Source organism: Centruroides sculpturatus, unplaced genomic scaffold (genome assembly GCF_000671375.1).
Source record: "Centruroides sculpturatus isolate CEXI.00-Female unplaced genomic scaffold, Cexi_2.0 scaffold774, whole genome shotgun sequence".
NCBI lineage: Eukaryota > Metazoa > Arthropoda > Arachnida > Scorpiones > Buthidae > Centruroides > Centruroides sculpturatus.
Window position 1 is genome coordinate 318,282 of NW_019385065.1, and position 17,018 is coordinate 335,299.

The following is a 17,018-nucleotide window of genomic DNA, read 5'->3' on the forward strand; positions in this document are numbered from 1 at the left end:
ATAGCCTTATCCATGCAGGGTTGAAGCCTTTATTAATGGAGGGGCCAAACAGTTCTCATCAGTTCAGGAATATTTGAATTTTAGTCTATGTTGTGAGACATTTGTCCACCAAGTAATCACAGCAAACTTGGATGGTTTACAAGCAAATGTCTGATGACTCAAAAGGCCAGATTTCATCTCTCCCATCTACAGAAGTACAGTATTACAGTATACAGTATTTACACATACTGTATGTCAGTGAAACAATAAAATCTGTAACATTTCAATGGTATATTTCAGATATAGACCCACCAGTGGCTGAATACATAAAACCACTGAATACTGGTAGTTGAATGCAGATTTGTACTTCATCAATAATAAGCTGTCACATGGGAGTTTTCCAAGTTTTCTTCTTGTATCTAACTTGCAAATAGGGCCATTTTCTTATAAAAAGTCTTCCCACGGAACATCCCCCAAGCATTGCATTGCTGTATACCATCAACCTAGGCTATTTATGGGATCAAGGTTGTTTGTAGAATGATATAACAAACATTGGTACAGTTTGGCACTATTGTCATGGATTACTCCATGTACATTTTTATTCCAATATTTTATCTGTCAGAATTCCATATGATTGTGACTGAAACTAAAACTCAGAAACATTACTAAAACAACATTATTTTATAGTGTTACATATAGGAAATACAGTAAGACCCTGCTTAATGCTGATTCAATATAATGCAGTCTGCTCAAAGCCTAAAAAAACTCAAAATTTACGCTGATTTAAATTATTGCAGCATTTCATTGATTTGTATATAATATGATTATTTGCAAATACAAACCAATCAGCAAAAGGTGGCAAAAAGGTGTACTTTCTTTAAATCTATGTTTTTTGTTGCAATTTTGGAAAAAATATAACATCATGGATGGCATAAGAAATATTGACTTCGCTTGCAAGAATTAACTGATAAATGCACGAAGTGTGGAAGAAGTTACGGCTGAAGGTATCCATGATTTCTCAACAAGAAGAGCCTATCACTGTAACATTAGGTTGACCAAACTCAACCTAATTAATATAGCAGGACTAGGAGATATAGACAAGCAAGATATTGAGGAGTTACTTTTCTGGTGAGATCCTTACCAACGACAACCTTCGAGAACTGGCAGAAGGAATTCGTGTAGAACTGGAATATAGAGATTGTGAAAATGAAGAACCCAATGAATTTTTCTACAGATTTCCTTAGTAAACATATGGTAACGATAACTGAAATCATTGATCAAATTGTAGCGAATGATCCAGATTTTGAAAGGAGTGCAAAAGCAAGATGAGGCATTTTGGATGCGATCTTATGCTACCGACATTTGCTTAAGGAAAGAAAAAAGCAACAAATGAAACTTCACAACTTAATTGCAAAAAAAAAAAAACAATAATTTCAGAAGTCAGGGCCTTCATCACAAAAAATGAACTTTATGTTTCTGTGTGCATATGTTTGTGTGTTATTTTTATATTAATTTGTATAATATATGTTAAATAACTTAAAATTAAAGTAAACTTTGTTTATTTTTGGTCGTGTGTTCCACTATCCCTATTTACTCTATGTTAAAATGACCTCGTTTAATGCTGTTTCGTTTAGCACTTTGTTGTCTAGGAACGCATCCCCTGCATTAAGCGGGGTCTTACTGTATGTCATAATCCAGATAACATAGGCACAGATAATTTCATTGTTTTCACACCTTGTAGAATTAATGCATTGTCACAGTAGATTAATTGCTTATAACATTTTAGAGATTATGTGGAAAAGTAATTTGTGCCAAATCATATTACTGGTTTATTCCTATATTTACATTTTAATAAATATGATCATTACTTTTTTGAAAAACTTTTCAAGTGAACTTTATAATTTAACATAATACATGTTCAAAATATAAGAATGAATTGTCGGTTTAAAAATATGTGTACATTCATACTTTGTTTAATGTAATAACTTTTTTAAATTTAAATAACATTTTAGAAAAATGTTATAAGATCACATTCCAAAATGCTTCAAAAAATTTATGATCAAAGAAAAAGTATTTAGCAAATTCTTTGCAGAAAATTATAATTATATTGAGGTATATATAAAATATTTAATACTATTTAAGGTAAACAAAAAAAGTTCATATAATACATAATATGTATTTGAAATTCAAATCAATTAACATACTGTATACAATGGAAAATGTAAAATCCTCACTTTTATAAATTTTAGTTTTGTGAAGATTAAAAATATTTGTACATTTTAGTATTAATAAGATATAGAGGATATACTTTGTTTTATATACAAGATCTGAAATCTTATTTATGATTAAATACAGTATTTACATCTAATAGCCAAAATATTTTTCCCAGAAACATTTACCAAAAAAAAATAAATGAATTAATCAGACTTCCTTTCTTTTATGAAATTAAGTAAAGATTAATTCACAAACTGTTTGCACTAAACATTTAATACTGTGTTCAGAATCTTATAAAATAGGAGAGGGATATTTAAGTTTGAATTATCTATATCAACTTAGCAAAAAAAAATTATTTATCATACAGTTAAGAAAATGTCTGTGGACAATCCTTAATTTCCATCCACATTAAAAACTATACAAATAATTCAACAATTTTATACTTGCAATTTTTTTTTTTTATATATATATATATATTTAGTATTTACTGCTATTTAGTTATGTAACATTTTTGTAAGTTTCTATTTTGTAGTGTGATATACACATAGATTGTAAGCATAACTTTAATCTTTAACTTTGTGGAAACAGGCAACTTTCCACAAATATAAAGATTTTCACAAAGTTAAGGATATGTTTTAAAGTTGAAGGAGTTAAACAACTGTTTACTAACTATATAATATAAAATGCTGTGCCAATATAGGATGTGATTCACACTTATTTCTGATAAATGGTAAGAAGATTTGGCCACCCTGATCTATAAATATTATGTTTATTATTATTTGAAACATCTATCCAAACAAAAACTAAAAAGCAAAATTATTATAATAATAATTCTAAACTTAATTCCTGCAAATACACTAATTACTATAATTACTACACTATTTATTTCATTTTAATTATTTTAAAATATTTACAAGATTTATGTTTTGCAAAACTATCACAAATACAGAATGGAGAAATGCATTAAAAATGTATACAATTAGAAAATATGTTTTACTACTATATTAACAGGATATAAACATAAATGTCACTTTAATTAAACTTCAAAGATCAAAAACATCAGCTGAATTTACTTGAAGTGATGTCTATTTGCTGATTTGTATAAAGGTGTTCTATACATCTGTATTGTTAGATTTGAATTTTATGCTAGCAAGCATCTATTTAAAAATGTGTGCTAGCAAGTTTATGCTTTAAGAATTGAATTTAGTTAATTTGTAAGTACAAAAGATTGTGTACTTACAAATTAACTAAATTCAATTCTTAAAGAATAAACTTGTTAGCATTCACAATGTATTCTAATAAGTGTAGATTCCATATTAATGTAAAATAGCCAAATTATAATCCACTAGCATGATCTAACAATCATTGATACAAATTACAGTAAAGCTCACTTAAGATAGCATTCAAAATCATTTAATTATTTCATTATTCATGAAAGATTAAAAAAATAAACAAATTTTAGTTTGTAAATATACAAAGTGAATAAAAGATATTCACTTTGCATGTTATTGAAATTATCAAAATATCATTGATATTATCAAAATATAAGTATAACAGTTATAATTAATTGCAATACCTATAATTATATACAATTAAAATTATTTTATGTATATTTTGGACTTTGTTTAATTATTAAATTTTTGTAAATCAACTTAAAAATTTAATAATAATTTTTTTGTATTTTTGTACAGCCAAGTTACGTGCTCTTTTATCTCAGAATATCCAGAATATTCAACATCACCAGCAACAATTACAACAAGTGCAACAATTTCTTACTCCATCATCTGCAACTTCAATTCTACAACCTCGTCTATGGAAAGAACACAGTGTAATTGAAGGAGAGAAATCAACTTCAAATTCCACGTCTGTAACTTCTAGTTCTAATGGTCCTCCTCCGGCTCATCAGAATTCTGCTCCTCGTTTAACTACATCAACAGGAACTTTAGATCTACGTGTAAAACCATCATCATCACAATCTGTTACGCTTACTAATTCAAATTCAGTTCAAAGAAATCAAGAAACCGGAAACTCTCCATCTTCTCCTATGGATTTAAGTTCAACATCATCTCCTTTTGGTATATCCTCGTTTGAATCACAAAGCCCTAGTCAAAGAAGTAGAGGTGGTAGTTCACCATTAAATGGAGAAATGCGTGGTAGAGGACGAGTTCGCCCCCGTGGAAAATTAAATGGTAGAGGTGGAAGTCGTATAGACGCACTTGCATTGAATTTGCAAGCCAGAAAACAACAACAGATAATGGAAGAACAGCAGCAACAACAGCAACAAAGACAACATCAGTCAGTTTTACAAACCTCTTCAATTTTACATGAACTTGGTCAGCAAGAAAAATCTAGAGATACTGAATTACAAGATCATGAATTACAATTATTAAAAGAGCATGCTCAAGAATTACAGTTACATGGAAAGAAGGTATTTTGAAGTAAATTAAATCATAATTTATAGTTATTATAGTAATGTATAATGTTGATGTTGTGTAAATTTAGGGTGGTGGTGGTAGTAGTACAGAAGAAAGTGTACGCTTATTAAGAAATCGAAATGTATCATTGGGTTTGGCATCACCATCAGTAGCTCATTCGTCTTCCATAAGACATGATTCAGATAATTCTGCATCAAGGAAACTTCATTCAGGTATTTACAATTTTGTTCTGTAAAGTTTCAATAATCTTAAATTTAATTCCAAAAACATTAGAATTTTCATATAAAAATCTACTTATTTAAGTTTAAATTCAATATAAATTTGTTCTATATCCTATTCTTAGAATATCTAATGTAAAGTAGTTTGTATTGAATACAACTCAAAAGGAACCGAAATTGTTTTAAATATTAAAAAAAAAATTAAATATTTTTGGTAACCTTGACATGACTATAGATATATTCTAATGTTTATTTTTAGGAAACAAAATTGAAGAAAGACTTTCCAATAATCCATTCCTAACTGATCAAAACGCTGCTGTTCATCAAGATTTTAAGAAATGGTTAGAAGAACACCCAGAATTAGTAGCTGCTAATCCAAATTTACTAGCAGCAGCTGCAGCTATGGCATTCAATCCTATGCCTTGCATGCCACATGTAAATATTTAGTACTTTTTTATTATCTAACATTTTTTAATATTTAATATACTTTGATTTGTAATTAAAAATTAGTAATTAAATAAAAAATAATCAATATCTTACTGCTAATTACTACAAACTATGAAGATCATTTTTTAAATTAAGTTTAAACATTAATTAATTACTTTTTAGTATGAAGTCTGTTTGAGCTTTTATACATATCAGGAAAAAACTCTGCCTTATTCAAAATTATCAGTTGTTATAGACTAGGTGAAAAAATTCTATTATTATTAGAAAATACACCTATTTTTTCATTTAATAAATACAATTAAAAAATTACTGTTTATTCTTCAAATTTTTTAAATTTTATAACAATTAAATTAATCTATATGAGAAAAGACACACAGAGGCATGGTTCTCATCAGGCCAATTTTAATGCAAGACTGATTACCCAGAAGACAATTCTTAAAAACTACTTTTTATTAATATTGCATTTCAAGCCCAGCACTTATTTGGTTCCTCTTCAGATTACAGAATAAAAACTTTATATAAATAATGCACAGTATACATTATTATAATTTGTTTGTAAAAACCAATACTAAGTCATTTAATTATAATTATAATCATTATCTACAGATAGCCTAGAAAACATTTGGATGAAATAAAAGTTTTGTGTGTTAATTTAAAACAGTACAAGGAAATATTTGATTGTGTTTACAGAATTTTAGTACAGATATTTATCAGCTGAAAGTATAGTAATACCCCGACTTACACGATTTTCAAATCTCATCGATTTGTCTTTTGTTTGAGTGCCACGCAACTCTTGATTACTCACCCCTACACTGTTGTTCAGCTTACATGTTCAGATGTGTCACGCTAAAATTTTTATTGCGATTTCCGACCCCCCCCAACTTAATTAAACTTATATATAATAAAATCTATTAATTAAAAAAATTAAAAAACTATCGGAGGTAGTTTTTGACATAAGAAACTAGCTTTAAATAACTTTACCGAAGGAAAATCAGTGCACTACAACTTTAATCTTCTTTTTCAGAAGAAAACATATCTCACCGAGTTTCTTGGTTCTTCATTCAAGAGTTCTTGGCGTTCTTCTTTNTGACATCAGAAACTAGCTTTAAATAACTTTACTGAAGGAAAATCAGTGCACTACAACTTTAGAACAATGAATGAAATTTGATATCAAATGCCCATTAAAAACTATTAAAAAGCAATTAAGCGTGAAGTGTGTGTCATTAAAGGTAAATTAAAATCGCGATAAGATTTTTTCGAGCGGGAAAAAATTTTGAAAAAGTTTGGAGACTTAAAAAACATTCCAAAAATTCAAAAAAAAAAAAAAATTCAAAAATGGCCTTAAGGACTGCATTTTATGTAATGCTATGTAACTTGCCCAAGATATCTCAGGCTTGGGGCTTAATTAATTAAGAGACTCTGTGATGATTTCTTGTAACCGTGAACGAATCAAAAGACGAGATAAGATTAACGAGAATATTTATTAGCTTACATACATCCGACTTGGATTTTACACAAATTGCGAAATTATATCCCAACTTACGTGGTTATCGCTCAGTTCCACCTATTGCATAAGTTCGGGATATTACTGTATAGATTTAAAATGAAAAAATTCAAATGTATTATCAATTTACCTGTGTTTTTGAGTTTAAGTTATTTTGTATTAAATAAATATTAATGAATTAGAATAAATTTTATTTAAGTCATCATTGTTGCATGTGATTATATGTTGTGAAAGTTTAACTACATAATATTCTTATTTAAAATGGGAATTCATTGATGTAAATAAATTATGCTTCATAATTAATATTTTTTCAGAAATTGAAAAAAATATTCGATTACACTCAATAATGCACAGTGTTATATTTTTAAGTAATAAAAGAGACGTCTTCATTTATTTAAAATTTCTTAAGGAACATCTATCACAGGGGTGGCCAACCTTTTGCATACCATTCGTCAATTTTTTGACAGACGAGTTCAGATGCGCCATATAACTCGAACACTTTTTATACAGTCTTACGTTCAATGTTAGGGGTTGATAAATAGAGATAAGAATAAATCTGCTTCGCTTAGGGGAGAAAAGGGAATAACTTAATCACGCAGTTGAATTAATTACTTTATGACAGTTTATTGAAGCACCAATTTACAATAGTCAACAATGATCTCCTGTACGAGAGGGTGATTGCTTCATGATGGTGCTATTGCTGCCAGAGTCTCGTTTGGTGAAGATTACTCTGCACCACAATTATTGGCACTGAGAACGAGATCAGCTTGGAATAACTTTAATCACAATAAATGTTTTCGGCCATTTACACGCCTGTAAACTGATCGGAAATAAAGATCGCAAGACTCAAAATACATGCATACAATGTAATTTACTATGTGGAGAACATTCATTTTATCTGCAAAATAGACTGTAACGAATTGTGCAACAAATGAACTTGCCAAGACAGACTATAAAAAATTTATTTTTCTATATAATATTCTTAATCACAAAAAAGCCAAATCTGGCAATTTTGCTCAGAATTAACTGAAGCGCCACTTGTAATTGTTCAATGCGCCACGTTTTGGCCACCCCTGATCTATCAGATATACAGGGTGTCCAAGAAAGATCTTTATTATTATATGAATTCATAGCACAAAAATGAATTGGTCTATGGAAATGTTTGCAGTAAAGAAAGAATAACTTGAAAAGGTGTTTTAGCACAAATGCTTATAACTATGCTAGTGGCTTGCAGAATTAAAAACAGTGAACATTACAAATTTCATTTTTCCTGTAATGTATTAGCTGAAGCAAAATTGCTATAATTGTGCAGAGAAAGTTTTGCAGGAAGTATGGAACGACACTACCAAATATACCTTCAATTTATTCTTGGAATCGAAAATTTAGTGGCATATGTTCAGCATTTAAAAGATTACAGTCAGTGATCAACATCAAATAAATCTTCTGTTTGGATGTTACTGTTCTTAGCAGCCTATGCAAGGGCAGTTCATCCTGTTCAGATATCCATTTTATTTTTGTCTGAACTGTCTATAGGTGCTACCTACATAGTATTTCAGTCTGCCTTTTCTGTCAGTTTATATATATTCTTGCTTCTTTTTAGCTTGATTTAATTTGTCTTTTTCATTCCTAATGTAGTTAAAAGGTCATAAGGAGATTACAGTAGAACATTGATTATCCAAATATTGATCAACTAAAACATCAGTTAACCGAAAGCGTTCCAGTCGGAAAATTTAAATTTTCACTATTGCTGTGACGCTGCAATATTTGGCTGTGTCTTGGGCTACTCCAATATTATTTTTATTGCTGTGCATGTTTTTGCTGGCAGCACTGTCGCGACCATGAGAGGGTACTTAAGGACATGCCAGGATTTGAACAAATTTCAATGTGGGATATGTTAATATATTTTTTCATACATAATCAGTTATCCAAACAACCCCAGTTACAAATTGTTTCGGATAATCAATGCTCTACTGTACTTGGAGTGTCTGTCATATTCTTCCTTAATAATTTGTTTTTCCAATGTTTTTTTGGTGAAAACTAATTCCATCCTTTCTAATTTTTATTTGTTGTCATTAGTTTTTTCTGTCCATTGGGCATAAGAACTGTTCTGTATGAAATTACTTCATGTATCCATAAGCTTGTCTCGTTCTTTTAATTTAAGTAATCTTGTTGTACAACACTTCTAATTTGGTTGAAAGTAAGATGATACATCACATCCAATTGTGGAAACAAGCTGTTTTTTATTTAATAGGATCTTCTGAGGTTTAATGAATGCTTGTTGAGGTATAGGATTGATTTTTTTCATAGTCTATTGTTGTACACACTATACTAAGCTGTGTTTCTGAATAAGACTATGCAATACATTAACCTTCCTCTACCTAGAGGATATAAGAATTGTCTTTCTCATATTAAAATTATTACAAATATACAAATATTAAAATATATATATGTAGTAAAACAAATATTTTTATATTAAATTATGTACAACAAATTTCAGTTGTCAGAATTATTTTACATCTTTACTTTCAAGACACCATTGTATACTTTTTCCCCTGTGTAAAAAGTATGTAATTATGTGAAATGTAATGATGACTTAGCCATAAAGGCATATAATTATTACTGTTTATAATTTAAGATCCATTTCAAAAATACCCTTGTTTTTGGCAGAAAATGTACAATGAGGATGCAGATAGCAATAGAAATAAGCTTACACATTTTAAATGATATTTTATTAGTCAAATGTAGTACAAATATATGTCAAAAGAATATTTCATAAGCTATTAAATGTATGATAAGCATTAAACCAGACATAAAATAAGATGCCAGCTCTCTGGCATCTTATTTTATGTCTGGTTTTATGTTTATCATACATTTAATAGCTGATACTGTTTCTGTTCTTGGCAGTAACTTGAAAAATATGATTAGGCATAATTGTGATCAATTTTTGAATATATTCCATAGGTATATTCACACCATGGTCTCATAACAGCAATTTCTAATTCATTTAGATGATGGTTAAATTGTCTTTCATTTACATATACTGTTCTAGTCATCCATCCCCAGACATTCTCAATGGGATTTACATCTGCAGATTTTGTTAGCCATGGAAGTACAATTATTCCTTCCTTGGAAAATCACTTGTCAAATGAGATAAATGACAAGGAATATTGTCCTTTTGGAATTGTCAGTTTTCATCCACTATCATTGGGCCAAATGGAATTATTGAAGTGTACAGCCTCTTCTGATACATGTAGACAATAGAATGAACTCTGAGGTGTAATAGACCAGGTTTTTCATGATATTCTATAGCTCTCCGGATCATGATGAAACCCCTCCATTCAGCTGATGGTGAAGGCACTTTTGCACTCTTGTGTCATTCCACTAGTGCTTGTAAAAATCAGGCCTGTCAAGATTGGAATTTCATAATAATTTCAGACAAAAAAAAATCTTTCCAGGAGATGTGTTCCTTGCTCAGTGTAGGTGTGTTTATTTGTGGTGATCCTGAAGATGAGAATTTTGTTTTGTACAAGGATAATTCACATTCTTATTGTTCTTTATTTTCTCTCATTGTACTATCTGATGTGTGTTATTATCCAATGCCTCAAATTGACATAATTAGTGTTACTGCCGAATGATACATGCAACAAACTGAGGACGGAATACTAGTGGTCTGTCACTTCTTGAGCTAAGCTTCTATGAATAAAAGCTCAAAAAAAGAAGAAAAAACCTCAGAAACAATAAATAAAAGCATACCAACCCTAAGTTTTAGAACATCTAATTAGGGCAGCAGTTTGTCTTCTCTACTGTGACAGTAAGTCTGAAGTTCAATGAATTTACCAAGATTGCAACCTTGCAGCATAATGATTGTGCTGCTGGAATTACCTGTAATACATCTAGTCATGCATTTTTTTTTTTTTTTCCTTACTCTGTAATGTGCCTAACCCAGTATAATAAGTAATTCACCATATCTGAATTGTTCTAAAACACAGGTTCCCAACCTATGGGTCGCGACACAGAAAGCTCGTCGCGACACAGAAGGGGGTCGCGATGAGCTTTCTGTGGGGTCACCAACTTATACAGTAAACTAAAAAAAATATTCACTATAATGCAATTTTTATTTTTAATGGTGTCTTGAAGTTTGAATAATTTCATATATTTTTTAAAATTAAAATAAGTGTAATCTAGGTACTCTATTCTGTCACAATTGGTTGAAACATGGTTTGAGAGGAATAAATTAAATGTTGAGAATGACATGAGGTTGGCGTTAACAAAAACTCACCTGCGAATTTTAAGGCTGGTTAATAACATGCAATTTCAACCATCACATTAAATTATTAAACATAATTTAAAATAAAATTATACTAAAAAAATTAATTTCATTGTTTTTTTTTTAATTATCTTATTAAAAGTGCCTTTTTCAATTGTATCAGGGTTGCGGGTCACTTGGCTTTTATAAAAAGGGGTCGCCACCCGAAAAAGGTTGGGAACCGTTGTTCTAAAAGGATTTAATACTCTTATATCAAGCAGTCAGCATAATTTCTGTTCTTGTTACTTAATTTACTTTCAATAAACAGCAAAAATTTCATAATACATCCCATCATAAGAGTATTATTTTTTAGGGATGTACTGTATTTGCATTTTTTGCCCAAAATCAGGGAGGTCTTATACTTTTGAAATGGACCTTATTGATGATTGACATTTGTTACAAATTTTCTAATATATATTAATATTATTAAGATACATTGTTTTAAGTGTTTGTATAAATCAGCAATTGTATTCAAATCCTTCTTGAAAAATTGTGTATTGTGTGATGTGCTGTTTATTTGAAGATGATTGCACAGTTGGAAACAACAGGTTTTTTTTCTTGAGTACATTTTTTTTTTTTTTTACAAAATTAAAAGTTGGGATGTATTTTGCTAGAAATTTAGTCCATAGTTATAGTAAAAACTGAAAATTGTTTTCATTCTGATATATTATAGACAGAACTGCTTGAATTACCTGATAGTAGAAGAAGAGGTAGGAGACCTCGTATCGATCCTTCAAAGTTGGATTATGAGAGGCTTACAGGAGAGGAAAATGTTTCTGTAATAAATAGAATCACTGGTAAAAAAGTATGTTACATTTTTTATATAAAACTTTTTAAAGTACTAATATATAAAATCCTAGTGTCAATAATAGGATTTTATACAATACATTTAACAATAATAATGAAATAATAGTAGCAAATAGAGAAAGTGCATAACTGTACAAATTTCATCTTTAAAAACTTTATTTTCAGTAATATCTAATATTATGCAAAGGCTTATTTAAGAATTAAATACTCATAAACCAAATAATTTCTCAGAAAAATAAAATTCTTTTGTGAATGAAATAAATTGTTCCTAGATCTATAATTTGATAATTTTCACTTACTCCATACAATTTTAAGTATTTGCAATGTAGTTAATTATTAATACATCAAACAACTTTTTATGCATGAGGGGGAAAAAATCTCTCTATTTTCAAAAGTTACCTCATGTTTGGTGTATATAATGGATTATTCTAACAAGCAGAGGTCACAATGTTGTTGTTTGTGTGGATAAACTTTGGTATAAACCTTTATCCTGCAAAAGAAGAAAGCATGCTTCTCAAACAATTTTTAATAAAATCAAAGTTAAAAAAATCCTGAGCAACATATTAGTATGCTTTGCAGAATCTTTCAATGAAGATTCTGTGGCTCAGTGGCAGTATGTCTGACTGATAATTTCTAATTGCAAGATTGCTGGTTTGTGTTTCTGCGAGTAAACTTTTTTCAAATCAATGAAATTTTTACATCAAAAATTTTTAAATTACATGGATTTATACATTTTGTCTATTTTTTTTTATTAATTAAAAATGTGCATTTTCTATTCCTTGACAGTTCATTTTCAGAATTGTTTAAAATAACTAAGCCAGAACCATTTTGAGCAGCAATTTTTTAATAACTAATGTTTTCAGTTTTATTAAAAGACCATTTTCAGATTTACAATATTTCATTATTATTTATTAAAAGGTTGTGCATGCTCAAGAAAGGTTTGAGTGAACTTAGTTACTGTTTGACAGTTATTTTTTATATTATATTTAAAATAAATTTAAAGTTATAAAGTAATATAAACAGATATTTACTGTCTGCTTATTTTTTTAGTTATGAAAAGGGAAAATACTTATTATGTAAACAATAAGAAACCAGAGAAGTAACATTAAAAAATTGTTTACTGTCACACACAATAATTCAATTTGATACTCAAAAAAATTAGTTACAATTAATTTTCAGTTTATTTTATTACTTAGGCTATGAATAATTTGACATATAACATTCCTAAATGTAAAAACATCTTACTTTTAGTTTTAATGGTCAGCAATTCTGAAAATGAATTTTTAAATAAGAGAGAATGAACATTTTTAATTTGAAAAAAATAGGCAAAATGTATAAACCTATTTAATTTATAAATATTTCATAACAAAATTGCATTGATTTGGAAAAAGTTTACTCACAGGTGAGTTGACCAGCAATCTAGCAATTATCAATCAGGCATGATGTTACAACAGAATCTTCACTGAAATATTTCTCAAAGATACTCATAAAGTTAAAAAATCCTGAGTGACTTAAGTTTCTTGAAAACTTTTGAGAAGTGTACTTTCTTCCTTTTCTCGATAGAAGTTCATACCAAGGCTTATCCACGCAAACATTATCATTGAAAAGTATGATGACTGTCATGATCTCTCCTTGTAAGATTAGCTTGTACATAGAGATAATTAAAATACGAATATAATTTTTTCAAAGTATAAATACGTATTATTTGTGCTTTCATTTTATTTACATGAAATACATAATACTCAGCTCTATCTAATGAAATGAAAACAAAGTTTTTGTATTTAACCCGTTCTTGACGGGCGGCGTATAAATACGCCATTGCGTACACCGCAATTTTTAATGTTAATGTTTAATTAAACATAAAAAATACTTAAAACTGAAAAAAACGAAAGAAATGCCTTAATTTTGAAGAAAAAGCTTCAAAGTTCATTTTCCATTGTCTCCCCTTTCTGTGAAATTTGACACTGATAGTCATTGTTTACATAGCTGGATGACCTTGAACACAGCTGGAGTTGGATTTCCCGGGACATTCTCATAGAAGTCTCGGGAGGCGATGGGCTTATAGTAGGGTGAATACTAACTGGCTGTATATTTTTAAAAAATTAAAATTTTTATCACGATTTCCGACCCCCTCCCAATTAATTAAATTTATATAATTCCAAAAACATTAGAATTTTCATATAAAAATCTACTTATTTAAGTTTAAATTCAATATAAATTTGTTCTATATCCTATTCTTAGAATATCTAAAAAAAAAAACAAAAAATTTTGGGGGGGCAAAAGGACTGAGTTTTATGTAACGCTATGTAACCTGCCCGAGTTAACTCGGGATATCGGTTTAAAAGGATTAATAGAGTAAAACATTAAATGCTTTTGTTGTTTTTTCTTTGTTTAAATACTTTCAAGTTTAGTCAGTCGTCACACACAGCTTTAAAGGAGAATATTAAATAAAAACAGTTTTGGGATATTTTCAATAAAGAATTTTATATAAAATTTGTAATAGTGTTTTGATATCTGAAATTATAGGTACAGTTAATAGTAATCAGCAGTTAGTAAATGTCATATGTAAATTTTTAAAAATGGTTAATCACATAAATATCATATAAAAATTTAATTAAATTAATATTTTCTAATATCTTTATTTGCTGTTTGTTTTTATTAGTTAAAAAAATAGAGAGGTGCTAATCAGTTCATATTTGTTTGAAACTTAACAAAATAAATTTAGAATATGGCAGGAAAGATTAATAAGATTATAGTTTCTTTATTAAAATTTTAATACTATAATCTTATTAGTTAAGAATTGAATGTAACATACACACAACTTGCTATGATGTGATAATGTTGCTTATTATCTGCACACACAACATTGCTAATTCATGCTCTGTTTAACAAATACAGTAGATTATCTTTGAACATTTATATTTTATTATTTCCTAATTAGTACTACTTTTTTGTCAATTATTTTTAGACATTCTAAAAGTTGCTTATTTCCTCTTCAGAATATTTTTTAAATGTAATCATGGCAAACATTTCAGATTGTTTCATCTCTTAAAACTTTAATATCTTAATCCATTTTCAAGAGTTTTGAATTCTTTTCTGTATCATACAAGATTCCTGTAACACAGTCTTTTAGCAGTTTTAATGTAGACAGCAATATTAAATGAAATCAATTTGAATATTTTGAAAAATTGGATTTTGAGAATGATCAAATTAAAAACTTACTGAAAATGGATATGAGAGACAAAACTAAAAGATTTGGGTGTACTATTTGCATTTATTAAGTTCCAGTAAACCGTGAGTAATAAGTTTTTGTTTTTTGTTGTTTCTAATAAAGTCTGTAAATAAGAAATGAAATTAATCATCTAACTATTTTATATCTTTTAATTATTTTATAATGTAACTAATATATTATAAATGATATTTGATTTGTCAGTTAAGTGCATAATCATTTATTTTAATATATACATTATGGAATACAGATATTTCTGATTAGGTCTAATTTTTATTTTTAAAAATTTAATGAGTTGTATTTCTTTAATATGTTTGAAGCAATTAAAACTTAATGATTAAAAATTAGGATCTTAGGTTATTATCAATATTCAATGATATTCATTTATTTATTAATTTAACTTTGACTTCTAACTGAAAATGTTCTGATAAACAATTTTATTTTACTGATGTAAAGTCAATTTTATTTATTTATTTTTTTTATCTGGTTAGAACTGATCATTGTTCTGTTATAAACTATAAGTGTATTAAGTTGAATAATCAAAAGCATCAGTTTCTTTTATGTAAAGTATATCTGATATCATAAGATATAAGACTGCAAAATTCAAAAACCATCAAATGGTATTTGTAATCCATCATTATTTTTTGCCTGTGTGATTAAAAAGATGTTTGAATTTTAAAAAATTTATTAATTACTTGAATATTTCTGTATATTTATTCATTGAGAAACTTGTTACACTATTAGTTATTTATGTAAAAAAAAATGTATAATTTACAAATTGTACTGTACTGTACATATATAATTTTTTTAGTCTATTATAAATATTGTACATATCACAATAGATAAAAAATTAACTTTCCTAGAATTTATGTTGGTTACCTGAAAAGTTATCTTTAGTGTCAACTATGACTGGAATCATAAAAATGGATGCTGTTTTTTAAAACTAATACTAATATTTTTAAATGATTTTAGTTTGTTGTTATAGTGATTTTTTACCCATTTTTGTTATAATATTCTATTTGCAGATAACAGGGAGTAAAGCTCCAACTCTAAAGCATCTGGCAGATTGGTTAGAAAAGAACCCAATGTTTGATGTTGATCCTAAGTGGGGACCTCTTGTGCGTGATAAAGTATGTTTCAGAAAATGTAAAAATTTTGCAAAATATAATAATGAATGACGGATCAATATCATATGACTGATCCAACTTTCTTATTACAAAAAGTTATGTTTAAATCTGAGTAAATTCCGTTTTAAACATAACTTTTATCAAATGGGGTTATCTGAAACACTGCCTTAAAATGGATATAATGTTAACTTTTTGTAGTCCTTTTTCAGGTCTATGTTCTTCATGATTTGTTTTGAAAAAATAATTAAGAGTGGAAAAATATCTCATGCTATTAGAACCAATCAAAAATAGTTAAGAATGAAACATCACAAAGTAATTCTGACAGAGGACTACAGAGAGTAATGAATTAAAATCGCTAATGAAAATTAGCACTTCTATGCTGTTTATATACATATTTTTTTTAATGTTATTCAGCTACATCATCAATAACAATTATAATGTTATGATGTTTCAAAAATTATATAATCATGTTTATAAAACAATATTTAATTTGATTTTTCCATAAAACATTTCATAATCAGTATCATCTTAGATTTTCCTAAGATTATAAATAGATCATATATTATGCTGGATATCAGTTATCATAACAGATAAATTTACCAGAAGACTGCTATCTTAATATTTCAGTTAGAGAAAAAAGTCTGAATAGAATTGTTTTATCTTGGTGTCTTCACCCACCAAAACTGTAAAGTCAGCACTTAATGTTATTTTTAGACGAATAATATGGTGAAAATGTGGAACTTCTGGTTACT

The 17,018-nt window shown here is 28.2% G+C and overlaps 1 protein-coding gene across 1 annotated transcript in view; it reads left to right on the forward strand.

Annotated features, from left to right (window-relative positions):
- The window catches only part of LOC111634159 (chromodomain-helicase-DNA-binding protein 7-like), a 188,373-nt gene that overhangs the window by 160,242 nt on the left and 11,113 nt on the right, over window positions 1-17,018 (forward strand). The window contains exons 41-45 of the mRNA XM_023378865.1: window positions 3,885-4,621; window positions 4,696-4,840; window positions 5,106-5,281; window positions 11,777-11,908; window positions 16,165-16,269. Coding sequence (XP_023234633.1) covers window positions 3,885-4,621; window positions 4,696-4,840; window positions 5,106-5,281; window positions 11,777-11,908; window positions 16,165-16,269 — 1,295 coding nt within the window. The remainder of the gene's footprint in view (window positions 1-3,884; window positions 4,622-4,695; window positions 4,841-5,105; window positions 5,282-11,776; window positions 11,909-16,164; window positions 16,270-17,018) is intronic.